The sequence below is a fragment of the Ruditapes philippinarum genome, unplaced genomic scaffold (assembly GCF_026571515.1).
Source record: "Ruditapes philippinarum isolate M1 unplaced genomic scaffold, ASM2657151v2 ctg496_1_1_1_1, whole genome shotgun sequence".
In the NCBI taxonomy this organism is placed as follows: Eukaryota; Metazoa; Mollusca; class Bivalvia; order Venerida; family Veneridae; genus Ruditapes; species Ruditapes philippinarum.
In genome coordinates this window covers 73,990-87,130 of record NW_026858812.1, presented here as the reverse complement: position 1 = coordinate 87,130, position 13,141 = coordinate 73,990, and the positions used below count along the sequence as shown (strand labels likewise).

The window sequence follows — 13,141 nt, the reverse complement described above, 5'->3', positions numbered from 1 at the left end:
CATCCCTATTCTTTTAATAGTCAATTTAAAAATCGCATTTGTAAATAAAAGAACAACATGTGTCAGTAACACATCATACTTGAGCATTGTTGGTGTCTGACAGTAAAAAAAGGTAAAATGTTAAAATGTAACTCAGAGTTATGGAACCTGTCTCAATCATTTTAGATATCACAGAAACATGTGTTATTGAGTTTCAATCCATTTCCTTCAGCAGTTTTGGAGAAACAATCTTGCACACAAAATCTTAACAAAAATGTTCTTCAAAATGTCAAGCTAAAATCTTGTCTTTTATAAACAAACAAAAAACTCCTAAATCTCTAAAAAAAAATCATTGTTGAGGATGTGTCAATTTCCCATCTCACACCTATTCTTTTTGCAGTTTCAACTGACAAATGCAAGTGTAATTATAATTATCTTGACCCCCATCATCTGACCAATGTCTAACCTGTTACTAGTATCTATTTGGTGTAACACCATACAACACTGACCATAGGTCAGTACAGTGACAAATGAACTTTTCAAGGTTACAACTTTTTAATACAATGATTTTATAGAGACAATCGCCCATGTACAAAGCCAATGCATAATAAAGTGATGAATCTACAATTTTACACAAGATTTTATTAGAACCTTGAGATCTCTTTCAATAAAATATGCATTTATCTTCTTTTTTAAAGAACTAAAATGGTAATTCAATACTTTCCTCATTATTATGGACATAATAAAATTGACAGCTTGTAAGATATTTACGTTTTCCTAAAAAAATTAAAAATAGGTTTTTACTTTTCTTTTTTCTTGTTTCTAAACAAGATATCACAGAAAACATGTGTTATTTAGTTTCATTCAATTTCCTTCAGCAGTTTTGGAGAAACAATCTTGCACACAAAATCTTAACAAAAATGTTTTTCAAAAAGTCAAGCTAAAATCTTGTCTTTTATAAACAAACAAAAAAATCATGAATCTCTAAAAAAAATCATTGTTGAGGATGTGTCAATTTCCCATCTCACACCTATTCTTTTTGCAGTTTCAACTGACAAATTCAAGTGTAAATATAATTATCTTGACCCCCATCATCTGACCAATGTCTAACCTGTTATCTATATTATGTCAGACCAACAGTATATTATATGACGAGAGTGAATCTGAGAATTTGACTATTAATAACGATAGTGTTTTTATACCGACTTCGCCTGATAGAGTCAGTGAATCCAATATGGCGACAGAGAGTGATAAGACGCCCTCATTGTCAGATGTTATGTCTTGTTTGAAAAATATTGAAGGTAAATTATGCAACATGGACAAGAGACTGGATGCTTTAGAGGTAGTAAAGCAAAAAGTTGATAGATTTGACAATGAAATTAAGAAGCTATGGGTTACATTAGAAGACAATAATCGGAAAGTGTCAGATAGAGTATCAGTGGTAGAAGACAAGTAGAGAGTTCTGACTTTGCACTGGGTATGTTGAGTGATAATGTGGTTACATTAGAAAAGGAAAGAGATATTTTAAGGCAGGAAGTTACTTACTTACAATCTCAATCAATGAGGAGTAATTTGTTATTTTCAAATATACCAGAGGTTCCGGCTGGGGTACACGAGGATGCTGAGGCGACTGTTAGGGAGTTTATCTGTAACAAGATGAGGGTAGCGAAAGATGCGGTTGATAAAATGGTGCTAGAAAGGGTGCACAGAATGGGGTCCAAACAAGATGGTAAGTGCAGAACAATTGTGGCTAAATTCCTTGAGTACAAGGACAAAGAATTTGTGAGAAAACAATGGAAGACTTTGGAAGGCAGTGCTTACTACGTCAGTGATCAGTTTCCGAGAGAGGTGGTTGAAAAGAGAAAAAAGCTCGTTCCTAGGATGAAAGCTGCGAGGAAAGAAGACAAGAGAGCTTGGATCGCGTATGACACTTTGTATATAGATGGGAAAGCAGTTAAAGACTAGGGGGTTGCGGAGGGGGAAGTAAAGGTATTGTCATGGAACGTAAATGGACTTTCGAGGGCTAAAATGGAATGCTGTGAGGTTATAAGTATCATAGCTGAAAATGACATTATATTTTTATTTGAGTCATGGACGTGTTCTTATAGTAAAATTGAGTTGGCTGGTTATTCATGTCACAATTTTAACAGAAAATTTCAACAAAGACAGGCAAGGAGAAGTAGTGGTGGTGTAGTGGTATACTATAAGGACTCGGTTAAAGATGGCATTGAAATTTTGAAAAATAGGCATGATTCTATGATTTGGTTAAAACTTGACCATACGTTTTTTAAAACGAATAATGATATGTACATTTTTGGAATCTATTTATGGCCTGAAGGTTCGCCAGCATATAATGTTGTAAATATAGATTTTTTTTGAATTTTTGGAGACTGATATAAGTTATTATAGTGAGTTTGGCGATGTATATGTGTGCGGGCGATTTAAATAGTAGAGTTGGTTTAAAGCCGGATTTAATTAAATATGATAATGTTTATGAATTATTTGATGATCAAGATTATATTCCAGATGTTTATAGTGACAGGGCCTCTTTTGATACAAAGTGTAATAGTTTTGGGTTAAGACTTCTCGATGTTTGCAAATCCTCCTGCGTGAGAATTGTTAACGGTAGAATTGGCAATGATCAAGGTTTATTTACATATGTGTCCCGTAACGGTGCGTCGGTGGTGTACAGAATGTAACTTTTCTAATATCACGTGTTATACCGTTAAATCTATGAATGAATGGAGTGACCATGCACCAATTACATTTTCACTCAGTTGTAATAATGTTATCGACTATGATGATGATATATATGTTTCTAAATATAAGTGGTCACAGGTACATAGGGATTCATTTAGAGCCAGTCTTATTGTCCAATTGACACTATTAAATCAATTAGTACATGGTATTGAACCAACACAAAATTGTATAAATAATGTTGTATCAAGGTTTACGAATATTGTAAAAGATGCTGCTGACAAATATTTTTTGAAAAATTATAAAGAATCAAAAACGACATGTTTTATAGATTTCGCCTTCTGTTAGTAAAGCGGAGTGGTTTGATGGAGAATGTGTTAGCGCTAGAAACTATTATCTAGAGGCTTTAAGGGTTTTTAACAATTGTAAATCAAATATTAGTAGAATTCATTATTGCGATTGTAAACAAAAGTATAAGAAGTTGATACAAAAAAAGAAAACTCAGTATAAGATTAGAAAATTAGAAGAAATTGAAAAGCTTAGACTTTGTAAACCAAAAGCTTTTTGGAAATATTTAAAAAAGAAGAACTTTATGTCAGCAAATTTAATTACGCAAGATGAATATTTTCAATTTTTTTCAAAACTTGAAAATGACATTTTTTCATATCAAAATGAAGAAGCTGAACAGTTTAGTGGTACTCATGATTTTGACAGCTGCTCTGTTAATGTCGAATTTGATCGCCCCATATGTTCTGACGAAATTATGAAAGCTGTTAGAAAATCAAAAACAAATAAAGCATATGGAAATGATTGTCTTTTAAATGAATATTTTATAGAAACTATTGATATTTTGATGCCGTACATATGTGATATTTTTAACGTTATTTTAGATTCTGGAGTATTTCCAGAAAAATGGAAAGAAGAAATTATTATACCCATTTACAAGAAAGGTGATAAAATGACGTCAACAATTATAGAGGTGTCACACTGTTAAGCTGTTTATCAAAGTTATTTACATCAGTATTGAATAATAGAATCGTTTCTTTTTGTGAAATAAATCAGGGAATAACAGATGCACAATTTGGTTTTAAAAAAGGTAGTGCAATATTTTCCACACTGTAATTGAGCATTATCTTAATCATAATAAAAGGTTGTACGTAGGTTTTATCGACTTAAAGAAATGTTTTGATTCTATATACAGAAATGCACTATGGCTTTAGCTTTTTTAAATCCGGAGTCCAAGGTAAAGTTCTTAGAATAATTAAAGATATGTATGATGTTGTAAAGTCATGTGTTAAACACTGCAATTCATTTTCTGAGTTTTTTAATACTCTTTTGGATTAAGACAAGGGGGAGATAATGTCACCAGTTTAAGTATCATTATTCCTCGACGACATAGAATTATTTTACAGGATAGTATAAACAGCGGTTTGTTAATAGATGATATAGTTATATTTTATTGCTATTTGCTGATAATATGGCTATTGTTCGAAAACCACCCGAAGAATTGCACGACAATCTTTATTTACTATATAGCTATTGTATTAAATGGAGCATTGAAATTAACGTGTCAAAAAAAACAACAAAAAACAAATATGGTATTTAGAAAAAGAGGAAGATTAAAAAAAGATATAAAATGGACATATAATGGCGCAGACATTGAAGTTGTAGACAGTTTTAATTATTTAGGAACGTTATTTTCCTACAATGGTAATTTTGACCTTAATAATGAATATTTATCTGGCAAAGCATTAAAAGCTTTAAATGTGTTATTATATATTTGTAAAAATTTACCGCTAAGATTAAAAGTACTCTGTCAATTGTTTGACTCTTTTGTAGGTTCGATATTATTGTATGGCAGTGATGTATGTGGTTTTAGCAAGTCTAAGGAAATCGAACGGTTACATTTAAAGTTTTGTAAACGTATACTTAAAGTACCTATTAATTCGAGCAATAATGCTGTATATGGTGAGCTTGAGCGATATCCTCTGTATATTTTACGTTATTGTAAGATTATTAAATTTTGGTGTAGAATTGTTAATTCTGAAAATATTATTATTAACAAATTGTATAATTTAGCGGTGCAAGATAGTTTAGAAGGTCATACGAATTGGATAAGTCGAGTGAAAAAGATTCTAGACGATTATGGATTTTCTAATATATTTGTAAATAGTTATGATTGTTTATCTTTAAAACATTTCCAAGTTGTATTTAAAACTAGAATGATTGATTGTTTTAAACAAGAATGGTTTGGAGCAGTTAGCAGAAATGGCATCCTGGATGAATACACACATTTTTAAAGATCCTTTACATATGAAAAATATTTAGACATAGTACCCTTTAATTTAAGATTTTTTCATTACCAGGTTACGTATTTTAGCTCACTTTCTTCGCATTCATACCGGAAGATTCGGTTAAACAGAATACCTACCATGAACGATTTTGTTTAAACGGTTCCTTACATGACATGAAAGATATTATCACTTTTGTATGTATATGCCATTGTTATCGCAATCTTAGATGATCAAGTATTTCAATGATAAAATCTATAAAAGACCATATGTATTCAAATATTATGAATTGTTTAATAGCAATGACAAAAAAACTATGTAATTTAGCAATATTCCTAAACGAAGCTTTAAACAATATGAATATGGTATATGAAGATTGTATTTTATGGAGTCCGTTTCAATAAAATGTTTATTATATATGATAAGTTACATTGTAATATACTTTCACTCTCCTGTTATTTGTAGATCAGTTTATATGAAAACAAAAATTAAAATTGTATTGATTTGTAACGCTTAAATCATGTGCAGAATATTTAGTTGTTAAATATATATGTGTTGAAGATGATGTACTATGTACAAGTCTGAATAAAGATATGTTCTGTTCTGTTCTGTTCTATTTGGTGTAACACCATACAACACTGACCATAGGTCAGTACAGTGACAAATGAACTTTTCAAGGTTACAACTTTTTAATACAATAATTTTATAGAGACAATCGCCCATGTACAAAGCCAATGCATAATAAAGTGATGCATCTACAATTTTACACAAGATTTTATTAGTCAGAACCTTGAGATTTCTTTCAATAAAATATGCATTTATCTTTTCATTTTTTTTAAGAACTAAAATGGTAATTCAATACTTTTCTCATTATTATGGACATAATAATATTGAGAGCTTGTAAGATCTTTACGTTTTCCTAAAAAAATTAAAAATAAGTTTTTACTTCTCTTTTTTCTTGTTTCTAAATCATAAACAATTATGAGAAGTCAGATACTTTTTTCTGTTTATTTTTTGCTACTGGGCACCCTCATTTCACAATTTTATTTTCCCCTTACTTGTTGAAATTTTAAACAATGTCGATTTATTCTATGCTAGTAATATATTATATGTGTGCCGTCGGTGGAAAGAAAATTCTATGAAAACTTACCACAACTCCTTTTCCAGGGCCACCACTTCTTACAACCACACCAAGCCATTGATTGTTCCTTCCGTTATCTACTGTAGATGATGGACCTGCAAAGGGAGGTAATTAACAAAAGAATATAATTGTGAGTTTTTCTCCTTTTCTGTTGATTTATAATACAAATTATGAGAGTAAAATTGGGCCCCGGGTTGCTTGTCAATGAAACCCAAAAATCACAATTAATTTTAATGGGAAATAAATGGCCCCAAAAAGTGAAACTGCCGGATGGAAAAAGGGTTTTTTAAATTGTTTTTTACTTGTTTTAAAAATTTACTTTAGTCAATTTTTAAAAAATCTATTGTTTTGGTTGGTGGTTTTCAATTAAAAAATGAACCTACTTAATGCGTCAAATTTGTTTAAGCTTAATTTTATTTTTGGTTTAAAAATTTAAAAATGTCCCCAAAAAGGGTGATTTTAACCCATGTTTTTACCCAAAAAATACCCGAATTTAAAATTGGGGTTTTAGAATAAAAATTTTTAAAAAAAATGGTGTATTATTTAAATTTTAAAGTCAAAAACTTAAATTTGCATATCAAACCAAAATGAAATATTTTATGAATAAATAAAACAAAATGTTAAAATAAAAAATAAGTTATCAAAATGTGTTTATTTTTAATAATTTTGAAGTCATTTTGGTTTGCATATCAAACCAAATTGAAATCTATTATGAATAAATAAGAAAAATGTTAAAATAAAAAAATGTTACCAAAATGTGTTTATTATTCATAATTTTGAAGTAAAAACCTTAAATTTGCATACAAAAACAAAATGACATATTAATCCCTATACATGTACTTTATTGTCACTATGGCAACAAAAACAATACAAAAACAAAGAAAAAAAATCATTTTCCTTGTATATCATTATATCCATGGCAACCAAGAGACAATACCTCATTATTTTCTCATTCTATTAATTTACATCTTATCTTTTTATTCAAATTAAAAAATGGAAAATGTCGACAAACATCTTAGTCTCTGTTCCACTTTGTTTTAACGTTTAGATAGATTTCTGCATATAATCCAAAATAGAAGGCCTTTCTTGTTTAAACATAATGCCTTTTTGTTCTCATGTACATATGCATTAATGAAATTATCAGTTATTTTTGCTGGTTTATTGGGAAATAATCACTCACTGTCAACAAGTATTGCACTCTCATACAATCCCATGGTTTGTTCTGCATTTTTTTTAAGTTTCCATTGTATAATTAACTTGCTGTGAGAACCAATAGTACACGTTATCTTTATTACATTTTACAAAAACAGAACATCATAAAGGTACAATCATTCTTGAAACAAACCTATTCTTGACTGGATGTTGCAAGTTTTAATGGGAGACCAATGATAAAACAAATGCAACCAGAGCTTGCATATATGTGCCCAATTTAATCATGGTCTGCATTAAATTCAGTTAGTAAAATAAATTTTTCCCATCTTAAAAATGATGAATGGTTTTGTCTAGATTGGAAGTTGAACAAGTTCCTTAACACACTGGCCATAGTTTTCGTAGAAGCGGTGGATTAATCACAGCGGCGGTGGTATTCGTCGCAAAAGCGGTGGATAAAAAAAGAAGCGATGGATAAAAAGTTTATAACATACTTTTTCTTTATGTTTAAATGTTTTACGGGAAACGCATAGTGAATCTGGAGAGCCCACATATGTACTATTCCAACTTATTACACGTACACCATGTAATTCATTGCATTTTTTCAAACACTTCTGTACAGTTTGACGAGAGGAGGTGTTTTATATACCCGACTGCTGGTTATTTATGAAGGGATTATATTTATAATATATAATAGTTCAACATAAATGTTTATATACGACCATATAACATGTTAAAAATCTTTATAACTAATCTTCGCTATGTTATCTGTTTAGGTATTTTGTACTTAGGCTCGAAAACTTGTTATTTCTCTTATGCATAGAATTAGAATTTACACCACAGGTACAGATATATGCTGCATCATAGGCATTATTTATGAATGCCTACTTTATTTTTATGCTCGACACTCGAACATATGCAGACAAAAAACGACCAAAAACAAATGCTAATCAATAAAGCACTTTGGTCTATGCAATTCCCTGCGCATCGGTAAATTTCCTTACGGTGGTGCATAAAGGTCTGATGTCTCTGCTCCTAGTTTCCGCCGGGCATTGGTTCTTCATCAGTCCGGGTTTTAAATGCATGAAATATAAAGATAAAGGGCACTATATATGTTCTTACATTACTGCGCATTTAACTCGAATGGTGCATTATTCAACAAGAAACAAATCAAAATCTGTATCTGTTTACATACAAAAATACTTCAGAAATAAAACAAAAAAGTTTGTTCAATGTTGACTACTCTATAACAATACCTTCCAAATGAGTTTCCAATTGAAGGAGATGAAAGCGAAAATCATAGGGGTCGTTTTGCACACATTTGTACGTGCTTTAACCATAATTCGGCAAAAGTGGCGACCTCTAATCAAACTTTTCAAAAGTGTTTGCATCAATGGCAATAAATTGAATGGTATGTGTATACTAAAATAAAATTGAAATGTACATATTTGGGCTCCAGTCTAACTATGTGCTTCCCGAAAAGCGTTAAAACATAAAGCAAATTCATTCATCAACTTACCGAAAACAGCAATCGCCCAATTTTTATCCACCGCTTCTGCGATGGATACTCCACCGCCACTGTAATGGACCCACCACTGCGAAAGCTATGGCCAGTGTGATTAAAGATACTTTAATTAGGTGAGTGAGATAAGGGTTTAAAGGAATTTCTGGTTGCATATCAACAGTCACATCATGAATATCTTTGTTTCTGATTAGAATTTCAGCAAAATGGGAGACGATTTAAGGACCTGACAAATTATTCTATATGCATCCACCTAATGAAATTAATGACAAAAGCTAGCACAAAGTGTAAAAATGAACAAAGGGCAATAACTCCAAAATTAGGCAAGAAAGAGTTATAGTTCTTTGATACAGCACTTCTACCCAAAAAAAGTTGTAAAATTTGTTTTTTTCGGGGAGTATAAAACGAGTCGGGACTGCAGCCATGGCATCGTTTAGAGCGGTATATAGTTATAAGTGAAATCGTTATAAGTTGTGTTAACTGTAGTATAAACTATCCATATTACCATAAAAAACTTAACTATGATGTTTATTATGATATTTAGACATTAAGATTTAGTTGGGTCTTACGATTTTGATTAAGAGTTAATTACAAAATAGTTAATTACTAAATAATTATATTTTAACGAGGCATAGTTAACTTACTGTATTCATTTTTGAGCAGGAGTTCACAGTCGTTTCTCTTCGGTGAAAGTGCGTTACATTTATATACACCGCCTGTATAATTCTCGTTGGAAAATTGAAGATCTAAATTTGGAGCACCAACTACAATGCTGAAAATAGAAAATTGAAGGGGAAAAAAATGAAGCATTGGAATAAAACAGCTGCTTTCTTCGATCTTTGTTTTTTGCCAGATGAATAAAAGATAAGATGGCATTTCATATACCAAAAATTCTGTTAGGAGAAACAGAAATTGCTTCCATCTTCAACCTGTTTACATTATAGTTCAATAGGTTTAAGTAATACAGTGGCTGCTGGTTCAATCCTCAGGTGAGGCGTATAATTTCTCTGTGACAATTGACCTAATTCGTCCATCACCACTGATTCAGAAATAATGCCAGATTAGTAGTGAAAGTGATAACTACTGGTAAGTTATCCAGTAAAGCCACTTAGGACGATCAACAACCAAAGATATTACGAAAAACATAAGTGTGAAAAACAAACAAACAATATTTAAATTTGACTGATAATGACTTTCAAAGTTAAACATCATCAATTACAACTATAATACAATGCTGATAGTAGTGCTTCATTGATAAATCTACCAACAGATATGCTTATATACAAATACATGAACATCATAAGACCAGATTACAAGTGGTTATTTAAATAAAGAAACGATAATGAAAGCACAGTACTGTTTAAATACCACTAAGAATTAAGGCCATACGATTAAGAATATCATTTTCCCTAAACAAATAGGTTAATATGATTAATAACAAATATAAATATACATGTATTTGATTTGTAATTTGTATGTCTTCTTATTCTTTAATTTATGGTAATTTAAAATGAACTGACTTGAGAAAGATATCAATGCTTTTTTCAGACTTAAGCTGAATTATTATACATATTTTATAAAGACAAGGTTTTAGGATACTAAATGAAAATTTTGGCAATTTATTTGCTTTCGACATCATAAATTTAATTAAAATTCAGCCAGTTGCTTTGACAACATATCAATTATTGCCAAAATCATACAAATGAAATTTGATAAAATCAAGGCACAGAATTGAAATCTGACAAAATCAAGGCAAATAATAATAATCTGACAAAATCGAGGCAGAACATCAGAATCTGACAAATTTCGGACCAAAAAATGAAATCTGACAAAATCGGGCAAAGAAAAGTAAATCTGACAAAAGAATTGAAATCGGAAAAAAAATCGAAGCAAAAGGTGATTCATGAGCTTGATCATTCATTTCTAATTTTGCTTACGAGAACAAATTTTATATATATTTTACCATAGAAAAAATAATTAATGCATTCTCAAGGCCTCACACATTCTTAAGACCTCATATTTCTTAATAATAAATAAATGAATGTATATATTCAAAAGTTATGACACTGTTACAGAATAGCGGCATTTTTCAGTGGCATAAAGGTCATAATGAGTTAATATCGAAACTGCAGAAATTAAAGTACACGTAGTCACCAGGTTGCATGAACAAACCCTGACTCCTCATAAATGAAAAACATTGACATTTGTGCATGTATTATTTTAGTCTCAAATCATTTATTCTACCTTATTCACATTAACACGGGAGTATTTGTATAAACATTCCATTTCATTTGCAGCAAAATGGCACACAAACAAATTACAAAACAATGTAAGTGGAAAAGCCTATCACAGGTTTATCAGCAATGTGTAAGAAGTTCCAGATAAATTTTACATTATAATCCTTCACATTTTTTAAGTAAACTGTTTCTCAAGAGCCCTCATCATTTCAAGTAATAGCGCACATATAAATGTAGTAAAACAACATGCTTTACTTTATTCTAATATAACTTTCGGGTGCTTAAATGGTTTTTCTCTCTACAATTTTGTTTCATTTGTTTAGTCAATATTTTGCTGGCACACCAATGAATGACTGGGATCATTATAAAACTATGGTTTATAAAACTATGGTGTCTGGCCACATATGAATGAGTCTTTGGCTTCCAATCCCCCTAATTAACACTTAAAAATTTGTAATTTATTATGTTATTTGTTATTTATATAAATATATGTACAAATGTAATTATATTAAGAATTATGATGATCATAGACTGCATGGTCTGCCACATGAAATTAAGCAATTAATACCATCCTAAAATGTAACTTTCAATAATGGCTATATGATGACATTTTAGTTTTACATTTTTTAGAGGAATCAATCCTCACTGTTACATTGGTTATTCAAAGAATGGATTGATTCCTCTGAAAATATAATCTCTATTATGAATAATATCAGGTGCATGCGGTATTCACAGTGGGGATTGATTCCTCCAAACAATGTATTTTTGGAGGAATCAATCTTCACTGTCACATTGGTGAGCACCTTAAGGTACTTTACTTAATTATTTTTTCTTTACTTAAATGTTTCTTTACTTAAATATTTTTTCACTTAAATATTTGTTTCCAACTGTACATTTTATAACTTAATAAAGAAAATTTGTTGGGCATTAAATTGGTGCATTGACAAGACAGTTAAAGAAATAATTTAGTTTTCATGTACAATCATATTTGTGTATTTACAGGAAAATACGTGCATAATACAAGGTAAAATTTTTTTATAATTATAATATTCTTAGTAAACAAGTTATTATGATTCACGCGTAGAGTGACCTTCCCTTTCCCTTTAAATAATCTTTATAAAACAATCAAAATGATGAGTGTTTAAGGAAAGATAACAAGACTTCCCTGTCAATAAGAACTTATATAAATTACGTATAAGTACTTATCACAAAACTGCACACGGTGACTGACATATCATCCTTCTAAAATCTATTTAATCACATCATGTTATGATTTATGAAATTTGAACGGTCATGCATTAATTATGAGTAAATATTCAGCATAAAAGCACTAACAGTTTTCATCCATTTACGGAGTATTAAAAATGGTCAGACTGCATGCCTATTCCCAGTGTCAACACGGGTCAGATTACCAGACCGTTCTCTATGGCAAATATACTTTTTCCCAATTTCAAAATAAAAATCCCAATGGAACTGAAATTCCTGCTAGTGACATTTTATTGTTGTTGAAATTTTCCCAAGATTCAAATAAAAACATTGATTAATATTACATAAATATCAGGATTGGCTGGCTATATTTCATATAAAATTATCTTTTTCATAACATAACGTTAAGGTTATAAACAAAATGTGCGTTACAAACCATGTCACTTTTACCATTTGAATGAACAACATTAAGTGCAAAATTTCTTGAGCTACTTGCCATGTATATAAATCTTTCCCCCAAACGTCAGGGCTTTACAGTATCAACGGAAAGGGTCTATTCTACTTGGGTAACATATGGTATAACAGTTAAAGATTTATATGACATTCAGGAGATTTTTTTTTCGATGGCTTAATTCTTCCTCTCTGTCCACATGCTCTTTCACTTATTTTAACTGCATTCTCCATCAATTCATAAGCACAGCTTGATAAGTTTCAAACTAGGTGTAGCTAATGCAAATGTATTTCAACACTCCAGTGAATATAATAGGTAAAAAGAAAACAACAAATATCATAAAATGAGGCCGATAAAATCTATAAAAAGGGAGATTTTTATAAACATTTGTATTCATAATAATCATTTATAACTTAACAAAACATTTCAATATAATTAAAAACAAGTTGTACTTTAAAAGGACATGAT

At 30.4% G+C, this 13,141-nt stretch overlaps 1 protein-coding gene across 1 annotated transcript in view; it reads right to left on the bottom strand.

Moving 5' to 3' along the window:
- The window catches only part of LOC132754345 (integrin alpha-6-like), a 77,618-nt gene that overhangs the window by 58,527 nt on the left and 5,950 nt on the right, over window positions 1–13,141 (bottom strand). The window contains exons 3-4 of the mRNA XM_060744963.1: window positions 9,424–9,551; window positions 6,118–6,203 (exon numbers count right to left, since the gene is read on the bottom strand). Of these exons, the coding sequence (XP_060600946.1) occupies window positions 6,118–6,203; window positions 9,424–9,551 (214 nt within the window). The remainder of the gene's footprint in view (window positions 1–6,117; window positions 6,204–9,423; window positions 9,552–13,141) is intronic.